At 43.0% G+C, this 16,477-nt stretch overlaps 3 protein-coding genes and 1 long non-coding RNA gene across 10 annotated transcripts in view; 2 read left to right on the top strand and 2 right to left on the bottom strand.

The window, feature by feature from the left end:
* The window catches only part of LOC145324317 (uncharacterized), a 5,763-nt gene extending 1,386 nt beyond the window's left edge, over positions 1-4,377 (bottom strand). The window contains exons 1-3 of the long non-coding RNA XR_013881238.1: positions 4,295-4,377; positions 3,115-3,170; positions 2,691-2,826 (exon numbers count right to left, since the gene is read on the bottom strand). This is a non-coding gene — a long non-coding RNA (uncharacterized LOC145324317). The remainder of the gene's footprint in view (positions 1-2,690; positions 2,827-3,114; positions 3,171-4,294) is intronic.
* Positions 1-16,477, top strand: part of Sgf11 (SAGA associated factor 11kDa) — a 229,512-nt gene that overhangs the window by 95,752 nt on the left and 117,283 nt on the right. The gene's annotated exons all lie outside the window — the stretch shown is intronic.
* Positions 1-16,477, top strand: part of LOC145323733 (interleukin enhancer-binding factor 3-like) — a 200,880-nt gene that overhangs the window by 95,753 nt on the left and 88,650 nt on the right. The window lies entirely within an intron of this gene.
* Positions 12,837-15,097, bottom strand: LOC145324546 (uncharacterized). The gene is made up of 4 exons (XM_080167130.1): positions 14,836-15,097; positions 14,011-14,041; positions 13,353-13,412; positions 12,837-12,948 (listed from the first exon to the last, which is right to left on the bottom strand). Exons 1-4 carry the CDS (start codon positions 15,077-15,079, stop codon positions 12,837-12,839), a joined length of 447 nt encoding a protein of 148 aa, XP_080023256.1. The 5' UTR covers positions 15,080-15,097.

Raw genomic sequence — 16,477 nt, 5'->3', positions numbered from 1 at the left:
GTGGACTATATATATCTCCATACTTATTAGTTCTAATAGTGTGTCGAGAACTCTGCATTTTCTCCGTTGCTGATGTATCTAAAATACATCTATTACGTGAGTATTCTCCTGGTTTTACAGTTGAGATCTTTTTACGTGGAAAATCAAAGCATAGAAACTATTATGCAAAAGTTTCATTTTAACCACTCCCTGAAGAACATTCCCTTGGGTAACAAGAAGCAGTATCAGTCTATCATCATCGCCAAGGTAGAAAGTTTTATTCAAAGAATGAGATGGAAGCTATTTGCTGTCAAAGAAAAACCAACCAACACCAACAACAACTATGGATTCAAAACTACCAACAGGGCTCCCCAGATGGACGAGCTGAAAGCCTTTGAGGAAGATGTTTACAAGCTTATTACATCAATTGAATTCAGGCAAGTCAACAATGAATTTCAAACATCTTTACAAAGAACAATCAAAACAATTAAAGATTCTAAAGACATCATCATTGAATCTGATAAAACTGGAAACTTGTACACAGTACCTATTAATGAATATAAAACAATTCTGCATAACAATGTGACAAGTGAATACAAGAAAGCTGACGAATCTGATGTTTACAATGTAAATAAAGAAGCTGCTGAACTTACATCTACGTTATGTATAGCTGATAGGGTTGATGAATACATAAAACAAGAAGCCTTTGTAACTGTTAAAGATCACAAACCGAATTTTCCTGACAGAAAGCAGTACAGACTTCTCAATCCTGCTAAGTCAAATGTTGGTAAAGTCAGTAAAACCATCCTTGAAACTGCAGTCAGCAAAGTTAAATCAGCAACAAATCTCAACCTTTGGCAAAATTCTGATCAGGTTATTGAATGGTTCAGTGGCCTACGAAATAAGACAAAGCTAACATTTTTCAAATTTGATGTTGTCTCTTTTTACCCTTCAATCAGCAAGGAACTTTTTGATATTGTTATCAACTGGTCAAAGCAGTACCATAATTTTACATCTGTGGAACTCAAAGCTTTACAAAACACTAGGAAATCATTTTTGTACCTGAATGAAGATCCTTGGATCAAAAAATCACAATCAAACTTTGACATAACCATGGGAAGTTTTGATGGTGCTGAATGTTGTGAACTGGTTGGTCTCTACATCCTTAGCAAGCTGGGTGACATCATTGAACAACCTCAAATTGGTCTGTACCGAGATGATGGTCTTGCTGTCCTTGATGGTTCTGGTCCACAGGTTGAACAAGTAAGAAAACGAGTTTTTCAACTTTTTAAAGATTTAGGACTGAAAGTAACAATAGAATGCAATATCACAAGCACCGAATTTTTGGATGCGTTTTTGACCTGAAAGCCAACACTTTTCGACCTTTTAAGAAACCAAATACTGATCTCAGCTACATAAACTCGAAATCTAACCATCCTGCTAACATCAAGAAAGAAATTCCCAAAATGGTTTCAAGTAGAATTTCCAAACTTTCAAGTTCAAGAGAGATCTTTGAAGCTGAGAAAATACCGTTCAAAAATGCATTGAATTCAGCTGGCTACAATGATGACTTCACTTACTCACCCAACCAACAACGTCATCCTACTACAAGGTGCAGGAGAAGAAAGGTTATTTGGTTTAACCCTCCTTTCTGTCAAACAGTAAAAACTAATGTTGCAAGGAAATTCTTACTACTGATAGATAAACATTTTAAGAACACACCTCTTCAACAGTACTTCAACCGTTCTACAGTTAAAGTGTCTTATTGTTGTATGCCTAGCATCAAAGCCATCATAGCTGGACATAACAAATTCTTACTTAAAGATACAGCTGCTGAAAACACTCAACCTGCAAGATTGTGCAACTGCCGTGGTGGCCAAGCTGTGTGTCCCGTTGGAGGCCAGTGCTTGAAGTCTTCCTTGGTCTACAAAGCAGAAGTCATCAATGCAGTCAAACCTGCCACATACATTGGCCTGACTGGTAACACTTTTAAAGAAAGATTTACTGGTCACAAGTCATCCTTTAACAATGCCAATGCAGAGCACAAAACCAGCCTATCATCATTTATTTGGTCATTAAAACGAAATCAAACTAATTTTGATATTAGATGGTCCATCCTGCAGCAAGCACCAACCTACAACCCTAGCTCCGGTGCATGCAAACTCTGTAACCTAGAGAAGGTGAAGATCATGTTCAACAATGACGTCACCATGCTTAACAAGAGGTCTGAGATCAACAGCAAGTGCAGACACAGAGACAAGTTCCTTCTGATTGAACACCTGACTGCTAATGATACCTGATACTGCCGTTTCAAGATAGTTTTTTTTTAAATTATGTTTATTTGTAATTTCAATATTTTTAAAAAATCCTCTAAATTTAATTGAAAAAATCTATTAATGCTAATATTATTGTCAGTATTAAATTGTAACTGAAGATTGCTTAATGCATGAAACATGATGTTTTACAAATAAACTTTTGTTCATTCTATGTGGACTATATATATATATATAGATAGATAGATAGATAGATAGATAGATACATAGATACATAGATACATAGATACATAGATAGATAGATAGATAGATAGATAAATAGATAGATACATAGATAGATGGATAGATAAATATATAGATAGATACAAAGATGTATAGATGAATATATTCCTAAGTATAAAATTCAATTTTAAAACCTATTTATTGAAGGAAGCATACCTTGCTCAAGTCTAAATTATTAGAACTTTTTCTCCTGCTGGGTATGTGTCCATTTTTATCTTCCATTTTATTTGCCTGTTTACTTGACTTAGCTTGCAGCACACCAAAGCTCAGAACTGTTTTTAACATATTCCATCTAAAAGAAGTTAACATCCATAAAAGCAAAGCTCTCAAATCAGAAGGTAGGAAAAACGAATATTTACACTGAGAAAGTGTCAGAACTCTATGCAATATATTAATTTAAGAGTTTTTTAACAATGGGATAGTGCTAAAGGACAAACTTACATTTCTAGGACTTTGGGATGCTTCGCTTATGATATTGTACCTTGTTGTCATAGGAATTTATTTATATCGGTAGCTGCAGTAAATGTAGTTTTGAATATAATATTTTATTTATACAATAACAAAAAGTTGTAAAATTTACCTATTATATTTCTTTCCTTTTTCTTTTTCGCTTTTTTTCTTGTCAATTTCTATTACCTATGTATATTGAGAATAATAAAGGGTGATTTAAGAGAAATGTCTTTTTTTAAACTTAGATATGCATAGAAAATAAAACAGGTTTTCCAAGCATTTTATATAATTTTTTTTTCTATGCATAATTAAGTTTTTAAAAAGGACATTTCTCTTGAAATATCCTGTTCATTAGATTGTTTAGAAATGCAGTAGCAAATATCATGCTGTCGGTAATGCATAAGATAACTTACAAAAAAGCAATATAAATAACTAGTGGCTATGCTCCTTGCATTTAGGGGCTCTGTATTCAAAGGAATACGATGGGGGCTGAATATTAAGAGATATAAGTTTTCCGGAATTTTAATGTAGGGAGGAGATTTGAAATCTGCATCAAATTTTAAGGATTTTTTATAAAATTCGTTTTTTGTATAATTCTTTATCTAAAAGCGGAAATACAAATTAAGTTAATTAATTTTGGCATCCGTGATTGGTGGATTTAAAAAATCAGCGCTCTGATTGGATGTCGTACATCATTCAACCAATTAGAGCGCAGGTAGTTTAAAATCCACCTATCCTATTGGTCAAAATTAATTAACTTAATATGTATTTCCGCTTTTAGATAAAGAATTATACAAAAAACGAATTTTATAAAAAATCCTTAAAATTTGATGCAGATTTCAAATCTCCTCCCTACATTAAAATTCCGGAAAACTTATATCTCTTACTTAATATAGCCCAACACCACCCCTGGACCTATGTTATTTTTCCCTAAATAAGTTAAGTAGTTGTTAAGTAGTTGTTGATATCTTAAGCTTTAGACAAAAAAAAACCTTACTACTTTATATACCGGGACTAGAGGCCTCTAGTGGCCATTAATGGGGGGGGGGGGGGGGAGGTTGGCCAATTCCTTTTTAAATCTTATTTTTTTTTTGAGAGGGGGTCATTTTTTATGTGGCTATTTCTCTTAGGAGGGGGTGGTGGTACCCTCCCCCCAAATACTTATAAACCTTCCCCAGACATATTAGAAACTACATTGTAAAAAAGAACCATATTGGTTCAGCTGTTAGCGAGATCTTTTGCCAGAGACAAAAAGAACATTACTACTTTATATAATAGTATATATAACGGGATAACATTTGTTTAATTACCTGTTTAGATGTATCAACAATTGGAGGTTTATTTATTTCATCATTGCGTTTTGATATTTCTTGTCTGTTTGAATTTTCTGTTGCTACTTTATCATTAGGAATCATTTTAAACCATTCAATTGAAATCTATAATACAAAGTAGAATGATGTCTGTCTGTCCGTCAGTCAATCTGTCAGTCAATCCGTCTGTCTGTCCGTCTAAAGCTTAAGATCTCGGTAACCACTGAACCGATTGGGCTCAACTCTTCAGAGTGTATACCTATTGGTCATGTGGTGAACAGTCAGAAATCATTTTCTTTAAATTACCTCTTGGGGCAAAGCCCCAAGAGGCTAGGGGTGAAACCGCTATTCTTTTTATATAAAGCAATACAAGTTAAGTTGGGTAAAGTCTTGTTATAAGCATAGAACATTTTCACTATTATGATAAAGAAAATTACAAAACTACTCCATTTTGGAGGAAAAGTATTCATGTTTAGGGATAAGATTCAATTACAGTTCATTGACATTTCCCTTTCTCTCACTCTATACATATATACCTTCTTCCATACAAAAGTCGTGCAATTATAGGGTTTATCTGCTGGGTTACATAATATCCATATCACGCATGATCATGTTACCATTCAATTCAAGGTTTCCCAAGTTTGACGTGGAGAAAACTATAGTGCCCAAAACTTTTCCTCGCCCCGGAGAGGTTATTGTAGGTAATTTTGTCTGTTAGACCAGAGGTTTCTAATCGAGAGAATCCTAGTCTTTAAGAGGTAATATATTAGGAAATCATAAGATATAATCAATTTATTCGTCTACAGAGCTGGAAATATAAATTACACTAATTAAATATTTCTCTGCAAGGTAAAGGTTGGAAAAAGAGTTTACAAAAAGAAATAATTATTAAAATGTCGAAATGCATCTAATGATTAATTATTAAAACATTAACAATTCTAAATACAGGTTGTTTGTTTACCAGTTTATCTGTCTGTCGTTTGTTTTGTGAGATCTCATAAACGACTGGATCGATTGTCCAACAATTATACAGTTAAGTTTTAAGTCCAAAGCGCAGGCTATATGACTATATAAATTACTAGCGGCTTCGCTCCTAGCCTCTAGGGGCTTTGCCCTAAGAGGTAATTTAAGAAAAAAATAAGTACCTCTGGTGCTGCTGTGGTAATACGACACCCAGACGGACAGGCCGTTTACAGAGTTGCTTCGCTGTGACTTATGATAACAAACCCCCCGCACTAATCCTATTATATCACTATCCATCTCATGACCGCTGTTAACCCCGCACCCAGCGGTCAAACTAGCCTGCCTAAATGTGGGGAGGGGACTTGAACATGCAACTATCACGAGTCCCTCATGCGCTTATATAATCGGGAGGCACTGCCTCCCCTTTTACCACCGTTGCCCCCACAGCCTGTCTACCGTCGGGCGCTAAGCCCTAGCGCCCCACACCCCCTTCAAACCTAACCATTGTTATATTTTGTTGTATATATATAGTAAACATAACTTGTAAATATTATTCAGTTTAAATATATAATTTCTGTATGATTGAATCCTGCTTGTTTGTTTGGTAGAATACTTAAAGGCTAGGGCTCGTTGAATCCGAACTCGTTACCCCGTGGGCCGAGAACGCTCGGCTTACCAGAACTTGGTGTCAGCGTGTTTCAATCGAGCCTAACAGAAACTAGCCTATTCTACCTCTGATTGGACCCTTTGGCAAGTAAGGGGACAATCAGCCGCCAACTGACCCGTGAGACGGCCTTTTTAGGTCGAATTTCCATCATTTTGAACGCAATATGTGGGCCCCTGGCCTACAGCAAGCAGATTTAGCCTGCTAAAAGCACCAGTTAAGACGCTTTTTCCGTGTCGTGTAGGAGTAGCGCTAGGTGCGCAGCCACGGCAATCGGATAATTTAGCTCAGACGGCTACAGAACTGAGTCTAAATTGGCAAGTGTAGCTGGGACAAGCCCCAGGACACCCAGGCCAAACCTACGAGACAGACAGCTGTGTGCTGGTCTCCCTAAGAAGGCAATGTGTGGCTGCGAAGCTTCAGCACACAAGTAAGCCCTACCACTGCGACGGATAGCAGATTTTGAGCCACAGGCACGGCAGGACGGGACATTCCCTGCCGCTGCCTCCCAGGATTCGAACCCGAGGCGCTGCAGGACGGGCCATTCCCTGCCGCCATTTGTCGGGATTCGAACCAGCGGCGCTGTAGGACGGGTCATTCCCTACCGCCGTCACCCCTCTGAACCTTGCAGGACGGACATTCCCTGCTGCCAGTGCTTCCAGAATCACACCTAGAGCTCCTAGTGATAACAACACATCAGTGTGTATAAATGTCAACCAAGTGATAAAAATAAATATAAAATTGTTGACCAAGTGATAATTAATAAGCTCTAGTGATTCGAAGCTACAGTCTAAGCCACCATGGTAAGCGATACCACCATAGCTGCGGTGCGGCCACCACCAAAGTTTCTGCCAACCCCAGCCGAACGAGAGGCCCCCTTGTCTCAAGGGCAGGACCTCCACTTCCCCTGCCATGTCAGGGTGAGGTTTCCTACTCCTGACCCTGCCCAGCATGTACAGGTTGATGCCATGATTGATTCTGGCAACCGTGTACCAGGGTCTGCTGTAATTTCTGAGCATCTCATGCACGCGATGGGCGTGCAACGCATGTTGATTCCGGACAACACCCAGATCCTGACTGCTAATGAGGAAGGCCAGCCCCTCCAGGTAATCGGAAAATTAAAAGAGTTATATATGGCAGTTTCACACACTCTTATACTCCATCTATACCACGTGACTGTGGTCCGGAATCTCTCACACCCTCTGAACCTAGGAGGGTATTTTCTCAAGGAGTTCGGAACTAGGCTCTGTTTCGACATGCAACCACCTTGCTTGTGGGTGCGTGGGGAGTTTATCCCACTCCGTGGCGTCCCCATTGACCGGGAGACAGCCGAGAGAGAGCTAAGCTATGAGGGGCCTCTGCCAGGCCCCCTGCCTGAGCAGCCGCGTGTGGTTGAGAAAGGCACACACTGGGTGGACGCTGAGCTCAACGCACACAAGGGAGCTAACCTGCTAGCCATGGGGTTGCCCCCAGTGCCCAAGGTGCCAAGGGAGAGCCTGCCAACAACGTTTCCTGAGATTGCCAGCCCTCCAGAACCAATCTTCTCCGCCGACATTTTTATCAACGGCCAGCCGTGTCCACCTGGCCCCCTCTACCTGGGACCTCCAGCCAGTCCACCAGCCAAGCCCGAGTCCAGACCCATCAAGTCGCGGTCTGATGTACCCGGAGCCACACTCAACTCTCAGGCCCCAGCCTCTCCCGGCGCCGTGCCCGTCAAGTCGCGGCCGGACGCCCACGGAGCCAAAGCTGGACCCAGCACTTTTGCCTCTCCCAGCGCCGAGCCCGTCAAATCGTGGCCGGACGCCCCCGGAGCCACGCCTGGCTCCGACACGTCAGCCCCTCCAGAAGCCGAGCCCGTCAAGTCGCGGCCGGTGGGTCCCGGAGCCAAGGCTGACCCCGCACCAGCCACGTATAGGCTAAGCGCTGTCACTCCAACTGACGGTCAACCACCCCAGCTCCGCACAGCCAAGCGGGTGGTCCTGCCTGGCCGCGGGGTTATGGCGGTCCCTGTTGAGCTAGTAGGCCATCGCACCAAGGATGCCATTCAACTAGCTGCCCCAGAACAGAGGTTTGGGGAGGACCTTGTTATTCCAGAGGGCCTGTATGCCCACAGGCCTGGCTCTGCCACTGTGTTTAGAGTACTGGTGGTCAATGAGGGAGAGGTGCCCCTCTTGCTGGATGCTGGCCTCCCAGTGGCAGGGGAGCTGGTCAAACCTGACATTTTAGAGGTCTCTGATACGCCTCCCCCACGTCTCCACTCGTTCCAAGAACCTGCTGAGCCTATAGACATGCAGGAGTTGTGGGAGGCCCTGGAGATGGAAGACAATGAGTTCCTACGCAAGGACCCCTTGCTCAAGAAGGAGGTCTGGACTACGTTGTCAGAGTACAGGGACGTCTTCTCCAATTCTACCCCCGGCTGCACAGATGTGGTTGAGTTGCAGCTGCGCCTCAAGCCAGGGACCCAGCCGATCCGCCAGAGATTTAGGGATCTGAACCCGCGGCAAGAGGCTGAACTGGAGAAACAACTGGACACCTGGCTACAGGAAGGAGTTATAGAGCCGTCGGACTCCGCCTGGAGCAGCCCCCTGGTGCCCATCAAGAAGAAGGACGGGAGCACCCGCTGGGCCGTCGACTACAGAGCCCTCAACAAGTGTCTGGAGCTGGACAGCTACCCCCTGCCTAGGATCCAGCAGTTGGTGGAACGAGCGGGCGGGCACCGTGTCTACAGTGCTTTAGACGCGGTGGCCGCATACTACACCATCCGTGTGTCTGAGGATAGCCGGCCCTGCACCGCCTTCACCACCCCCAGGGGCCTGTATCAATGGAAAAGGATGCCCTTTGGCCTGGCGACGGCACCGTCTGTCTATTCCAGGTTCATTGCAGGGGTCCTAAATCCACTAGGCACAGCCAACCTCCAGTCATACCTTGACGACGTCCTGACCTTCCATCAGGATACCTGGGCCCACCTGGCCCGGCTCCGAGAGGTCTTGGAAGCCCACCGTAGGGGAGGGATCCGCCTCAAGCCAGCCAAGACCAAGTTGTTCCGATCCAAGGTGGATTATCTGGGACACACCCTCAGCCGTGAGGGGATAGCCATGCAAGAGGACTATATTGACCGCATCTTGGACTGGCCAGCCCCTAGCACCCCCAAGGATTTGCTGGCGTTGCTGGGCTTCTTTGGATACTACCGCCTGTTCATCCCAGAGTATGCAGACCTCACCTACGAGATGAATCGGCAGAAGACGGCCAAGGCCCTAACCTGGACGCCTGAGATGGAAGCCCAGCTGCTGCAACTCAAGGACAAGTTCCGCCAGGCCCCCATCCGAGCGCCGCCCAGGTTTGATTTACCAGCAGTGTTCCAGCTCACCACAGATTTCAGCAGCCGCGCCATCTCTGCCATACTGAGTCAATGCCAGGAGGGCAAGGAGAGGCTGATTGCCGCCGTGGGGCGCAAGACAACCGACCCTGAGACGCGCTACCCGTCCTGGAAGGGAGAGATGGCCGCCATTATCTATGGGATCCGAAAATTCCACGGCATCTTGTCCTACCGCAGCTTCCAGATCAACACTGATTCCTCTGCCCTGCTACAGATGAAATCACTGAACACATCCACAGGGATGGTGGCCCGCTGGCAGGAGGAGCTAGCGGCCTTAGACTTTACCGTCTGCCACAGGCCTGGCACCCAGAATACCAACGCCGACGCCCTCAGCCGCCGGGAAGATGCCAACATGCCAACGGCTAGCGCCGAAGAATTTGCAGAGCAGGCTGAGTATATCCACAACCTTGGCCAGCTAGGGGAGGCCGCAGCTAGCCGGCCTCCTGCCGCCCGACTGGATTCAGCTAGAGTATTGGAAGCCCAGACACAGGACCCCCTCCTGCTCCGTGTCCGCCAATGGGTGGCTGATGGCAAGGCCCCAACCAAGGCTGAGCTGCGTGGCAAGGAACGAGACGAGCAGCAGTACGCCAGCCGCTTCCCAGCCCTGGGGCTTGACGAGCACGGCTGCCTCACCACCACTGACCAGACTCTGACAGGAGAGAGGACAAGATACCTGCTGCCTTCGGCCCTCCAGCAGGACGCGTTCTTTCTAGCCCATGGGACCCCCATGGCTGGGCACTTTGGAATGGACGCAACTATCGCCCGCGTTGCCATGCACTTCTGGTGGCCCAACCTGGCCCGTGACGTCCGCCTGATGGTACAAACCTGCCCTGAGTGTGTCCAGAAAGTTACCAAGGAGAGGCTGAAGCAGGGGATCCACGTGCCCTCCCGCCAGGGGTATCCACAGCAAGTCCTATTCATCGACCTGGTGGGGCCACTGCCAGAGACCCCAGCTGGGAACCGCTACATCCTCACCTGCCAAGATGGATTCAGCCGGTTTGTCAGCCTCTACGCCATCCCCAACAAGCGCACCCTCACGGTGGCTGAAGCCCTGTTGCACCGCCACCTGGCCACGTTCGGATGCCCCCTGAAGATCCATTCCGACAATGGAATGGAATTTACCGGCCAGGTATTCCAGGAACTGGCCTCCCGGCTCGAGATTGGCCTGACACATCCACCACCCTACAACCCGCAGTCCAACCGAGTGGAGAGGTTCCATAGGACGCTCAACACAGGCATGCGCCTGTTCCTAGACAGAGACGATAACAACTGGGAGCCACACCTGCCTGCCATCGCCTTTGCCTACAACACCAAGGCCTGCAGATCCACTGGTGTGACCCCGTTCCTGGCCTTCTTTGGGAGAGAGGCCAAACTTCCGGTGGACATGGTGCTACGGCTGCCAGAGACCGAATATGCTTCAGTTCCAGCCAACGTCCAAGCTCTGTTGCAGCGCTACTATGCAGTTTATGATGCCATCCAGCAGAAGGAGGAGGGAGCCATCAGGAGGAGCGCGGCAGCTTACGAAGGCACGGCCAAGTATGAGGTTGGAGACTTGGTCTGGTACCTGGCCCCCCGCCTGGTGCCAGGGAAGGCAGCCAAGATTACCAAGAGATGGACTGGCCCCTGGAAAGTAGTGAGGAAAGCTACAGAAGTCCATTATGTCATTAAACCTGCCTCTCCAGTAGCCAGGATCTCAGAAGTTACCGCGCATGTAGGCCGACTGCGCAAATACACTGGAGATGTGACTGCCCACCAGATCCCAGAAGACATCCAAGTTGACGTGGACGGCGACGAGGATGCCACCGAGCTGCCAGTTGGAGCGGCGGCGCCCGCAGCTAGCAACCCAGGAGAGTTCCCAGTGCACCAGCCAGCCGCAGCCGCCCCACAGCCTAGCGGCCAAGATCGTGACCCAGTGGAGGAAAACCTGCAGGAGCAGCCCAACGAACCACCGCCGCCGCCGCCCGCTCCAGAGCCACTCAGAGATGCCATCTGGAACCCTGACGCAGACATGGAGAACCTGCCAGCCAGCAGCGAGCCTGTAGGAGAAGAGCCAGCCACTGCGATGGAAGAAGCCGCCCCAGAAGAAGAAGAAGAAGAAGCCATGTGCCCCCTGCTGATGACAGCCATCCCCATCCGGGTAGGAGCTAGGAGGCCAAGCAACCTGAATCAAGCAGGCGCCCCCATGGAATTCTATGCGCCCTTTGCCATCACCATTCCACCCTTAGGAACCACCAGAGTCTGCCTAGGCCTCCGTGTCCAGCTACCAGCCGCGACAGAACTGATCCTGCAGACGAGGCAAAATTTCCAGCGGCGAGGCCTGGCCGTTGCCAACCCACGCCTAGAAGCCAACCAGGAGCTGACAATGCTGATCACCAACCACAGTCAGACCGAGCAACGAGTGTCCCAGGGAGCCTGTGTAGCCCGAGCTGTCCTCCATCGAGCTGTGCCCCAAGAACTGCCTGTCCGGCGCATGAGCCGGCTGTCGTATCCCCAGGTTCAAGGCCTGGTGGCTCAGGAGCCACGCAACCCTTGAAGGGGAGGTTGTGGTAATACGACACCCAGACGGACAGGCCGTTTACAGAGTTGCTTCGCTGTGACTTATGATAACAAACCCCCCGCACTAATCCTATTATATCACTATCCATCTCATGACCGCTGTTAACCCCGCACCCAGCGGTCAAACTAGCCTGCCTAAATGTGGGGAGGGGACTTGAACATGCAACTATCACGAGTCCCTCATGCGCTTATATAATCGGGAGGCACTGCCTCCCCTTTTACCACCGTTGCCCCCACAGCCTGTCTACCGTCGGGCGCTAAGCCCTAGCGCCCCACACCCCCTTCAAACCTAACCATTGTTATATTTTGTTGTATATATATAGTAAACATAACTTGTAAATATTATTCAGTTTAAATATATAATTTCTGTATGATTGAATCCTGCTTGTTTGTTTGGTAGAATACTTAAAGGCTAGGGCTCGTTGAATCCGAACTCGTTACCCCGTGGGCCGAGAACGCTCGGCTTACCAGACTGCGACCACTAATTTCAAATAATTTTTTTTTTAAATTAAGAGGGATTTTTTGTGGGGGATGGTGTCCCACCCCCCAAGAAAATAGCCTAAAACCACCAGAGGACTAGTAGGTATATTCCCTGAAGAGTAGAATCCTATCCGTTCAGTGGTTACCGAGATCTTAAGGGACGGACGGACAGACATCAAGCTACTTTGTATTATAGATATCTTTATCCCCCATGCCTTATTTTTTATTCGCTTTTATTTAATATGCAGTGCAGGTTGTTTTTCTTGTGTTGGATTATACCTTAGGTTAAGTTAGGTTATACTGGGTCCAGGGTTTTCCAGAAGGGTTATGGTATAGGTCATGAAAAACTACCCCTCCCCCTTATTTTCAATTTAGTTTATAATTTTTTCCTTTTTATAGAGTGCTTAATTTTTATGCTAAATTTGATTTTGTAATAAATGTTGATTTCATTTAATTAACTTGTTAAAAAGTAAAAAATCTACATGCTTTTTGGTGCAATAATACTAATGTTGATTAAAACGGTTTAAAATAATCCCTTGGTGTTGTTTTAATGGGAAAATTTGTTCTTCCTTGATTTCCTCAAACTTCCAGGTTTCATCCACTAATATTAATGACCTAAAAATAGAAAAAAAACATGGATGACAACATCAATAAGAAGCCAAGCAAATAAAATCATGGATGGGAATATGCACAAGTAGGTTTATAGATCATTTGTTAAATTCATTGTTATTGCGGGATCCGTATTTGATTTTAAGTTATCATCTAGAGAAGCCAGAGCATTATCCGCTTGTAATGGGATGCGATGCTCTAACACCCAAGAATATTAGGTTAAGTAACATCCATCAGACAACCAACTAATTTATTGCACGATTTACTAAGTGTGGGATAGTCAAAATGTGCAAAAAGGTGCCAAAAAAAACGCTAGTAAAAGGTTTATTTCAAGTATTTTTTTATTCAAAAAAGGAGTAAACCGGTAGTAAAATTTACTTTGCACCTTATCAAAAATAAAAGTAACTTACATGTCTTGTTCTAAAAGGTACGGGTCTTCTGATATTGCAGTACCACGAATCAATGGAGGTCTAAAAAAAGTTTTTTTTAGTAAAGGACAACTGTAGAATACTTTATAATCATCTAAATAATTTTCTTTGTAAAGTTGATAGTTATTTCTCGCATCGTATTATAAACAGCTTTCCGCGGACATAAAATGTACAATTATAAGATTAAAACCAGTTTATTTGCCCATGCCTTCGGCACCTCGGGGCTAAAAACTGGTTTTAATCTTATGATTGTACACTTTTATGTTCGTAGAAAGCTGGTTATAATACGATGCTAGACATAGTTTTTTCGTATGGATGAGAACCGGTTCAAATCCACCGGATTCGAATGAATACGAGAAAACGCTTTATTTGTTTGTTACTATTTTTTGATAGATTTAAGACTCACTAACTTATTCCTTCCTTCCAATGAAAATTACAACAACAGATAATTCCTTCTTTATTTCCCATATATGTATTTATATTTCTCTCTTTCTTGCTTAATTATGTTATTTATTCTATTATCTATGATCTACAAATGTATGACCTTTTTCGGTCTTGATAACACAATAACAACATATCACTGAAAAGGTTGGTAAAAAATGCAAAAATTGTAAAAAAAAAATTGAAATGAAGTGTTTACCTTTTAATTCTGTTTTCAATTGTTTCTTCATCTAAAATAACAATCAGAATGTTTTAAACACGAACTAACATTAACACTTGTAGAGTGTCAGAACTTAAGACGAAGAAAGTCCCTCAATGACGTCATAAAAATGAGGGATGAGGAGAGGAGGAGTGGAAAGAAAACCCCGAAAAAAGAGATGGATAATCCCTCGTTTTTATTACGTAATATGCTGATTTTTTGAGGTACTTTCTTCGTCTTCGTAAGAACTTGATAATCAATATATCAATTTTAAAGTCTAAACAAAATTACAAATAATTACTTAAGTAGAGTATTTTGACAGATTGGCCGACCCTAATTATAGAAAGCTGTTCTTTAAAAAAATATTTATTTAAACATTCTATTCAAATTAGGGAGTCCTAATTATACAGAATCCATCTATCTCATGTTGAAGGCTTACAAGAGATATTAGTCTGCATAAATTGATATAAGATCAACCAATATTACGGACAGACAGATGGACTGACTTAAAATGTAGATGAACTTCGCTTCTTACAATAAAGAATTTTAAAAATTTTGAAAAGCAACTTAGCAAAATGGATATAAAATACGAGGATATTGTGATGGATTCTCGCTACACTGATAAAATGTTTCTCCCAGCTGGCTAATATAACGATAGCTTCACCCTCCTCTCCCCTTACAACTTCCCTTGACAATAGAGGAACGTATTAACCAATATCTGAGGACTGTAATAATAACCTAAATTGACGAAAAAAATTCTCCATGTATCCTATATCCAATCTTAGCACTTTTTACAGAAGTAAGACACACAAATAAAAAAAATACCTCTTTCATTAAATTGCTGAAATTCTCTAAAAGTTCTAGTTTGATTCTCCAACTGATTGGACAAATACAAATCTGTCTGTTGCAGGCTTTCTGTCCTCTCCTCGATAAAATTACATCTGGTCCGCATAGAAACAAAGGAGTTGTTATTTTCAGTTCTTTTTCTCTCCAACCTCTTGTGTTGACTTGTTGAGCTTTGGAATGAGGTGGATTTTTCTATGCCGCCCCCTCCCGGTCTGCTCACCATTTTTCTTCCTACGTTTCCTGGTAGCAAAGAATAATGATTTTAATGAATTTAAAACTATAATAGTTAACGAAACTGACTTTAATTTTATGATTTTCTTCGTGGAAAATTGTCTGTAATATGATGCTATACAAGTTTTTTATAGTATGCAAATTATTAAATAATAAATAGTATTTTAATTGCATTGCAGACTCTTATGATGTGCAAACTTTAGCCATGCATTATGTATATGGTGCATTATTTGCCAAATGTACCACTTTTCTGCACTACCTCTCCGATTTTGTTAATACTCTATATTTTGGTCCGTTGGGTCATTCAAGGATGCTGGATGGTCAAAAAAAAGTTTCAGAGTCCCTGGATGTCTAGATATCTAGCTATCTATGAAGGTAGGTAACAAAAATGTAAAAAACACCCATTTTTTCACAATTTTAAAAATTAATTTTTTCATCAATCTTACATCCAATCTATACATTTTATACACCAAAATGATCGTTTATTCATGTAAAAAGCGCACATAATGCTATTTTGGCCAAAACTCTAATTTTACAGGGTGTCCAACAAAAAGTGTATTTTGGATATCTAGCGTAATACCCAAAATACCTTTCCGAAAAAAATCATTTTTTTTTGGCTTAAATCCTGTGTTTTATCTGTGTGCATATGTGGTATATAACGGTTCGGACCACCCGGGACTATAAGGTTGTCAAATTTCACTTTGGGACACCCTGTAAATGTGATTTTTGCGTCTGTAGAGCGAAAACTTGGTCCAAATTGGCTATTTTTTTTCAAATTACTCTAATATGTGTCTTAGTTGTTTGGCCATAGTGTTTTCTGACCAGATCAATATTTTCATATTTTTTGGACACCCTGTATTTTCAAAAATAAAGAAAAAATTTTTTTGTTTTTTTTAAATTTTTTTCTATTTTTAAGTTACTTAAAACTGTCATATAGATACAGATTTTGACTAATAACAATAATATTTGCCTATTTTACAAATTTTTACACTTTTGGGACACCCTGTGCATGTTTTGAAAAATGATGGTTTTTGCCCATTTTTGGGGGGAAGGAGTCGTTTTAGGGCCATAGACTATTTCTTCTTTTTTTGTAGAACTTTTCAAGACACATCATTTGTTATTTATGCAAAAACCGCAAAAACCGAACCGTTTTGCCGTTATTCACCGCCAAAGGCGGAATTTTTTTACGTTTTTGCCGTTCCGGAAGTTGTAATGGGCATTTGTGGTAAGAAAACGTTAATTTATCAAGATCCTTCTTAAATACTTTTATTTAGGTAATTTAATTTACTAAATTTCATATTAAGTAAAATTATTTGTGCAGCTAACCGTTTTTTGTCGGGATGGATTTCAATTGTTAAAACAAGAAAATGAAGTGAATATAACATAAATA

This window comes from Acartia tonsa, chromosome 7, assembly GCF_053477335.1.
Source record: "Acartia tonsa isolate MP-2025a chromosome 7, ASM5347733v1, whole genome shotgun sequence".
Taxonomy (NCBI): domain Eukaryota; kingdom Metazoa; phylum Arthropoda; class Copepoda; order Calanoida; family Acartiidae; genus Acartia; species Acartia tonsa.
The sequence above is the reverse complement of the archived record's forward strand: the minus strand, read 5'-3'. Positions and strand labels throughout refer to the sequence as shown.

Excerpts from the sequence above, each read along its gene's own strand:
- LOC145324546 (XM_080167130.1), bottom strand. The coding sequence starts at position 15,079 with ATGGTGAGCAGACCGGGAGGGGGCGGCATAGAAAAATCCACCTCATTC. Across the intron at positions 14,042-14,835 it reads TCAGCAATTTAATGAAAGAG|ATGAAGAAACAATTGAAAAC; the intron begins GTATTTTTTTTA and ends TTGTTATTTTAG. Across the intron at positions 12,949-13,352 it reads TACCTTTTAGAACAAGACAT|GTCATTAATATTAGTGGATG; the intron begins GTAAGTTACTTT and ends TTCTATTTTTAG.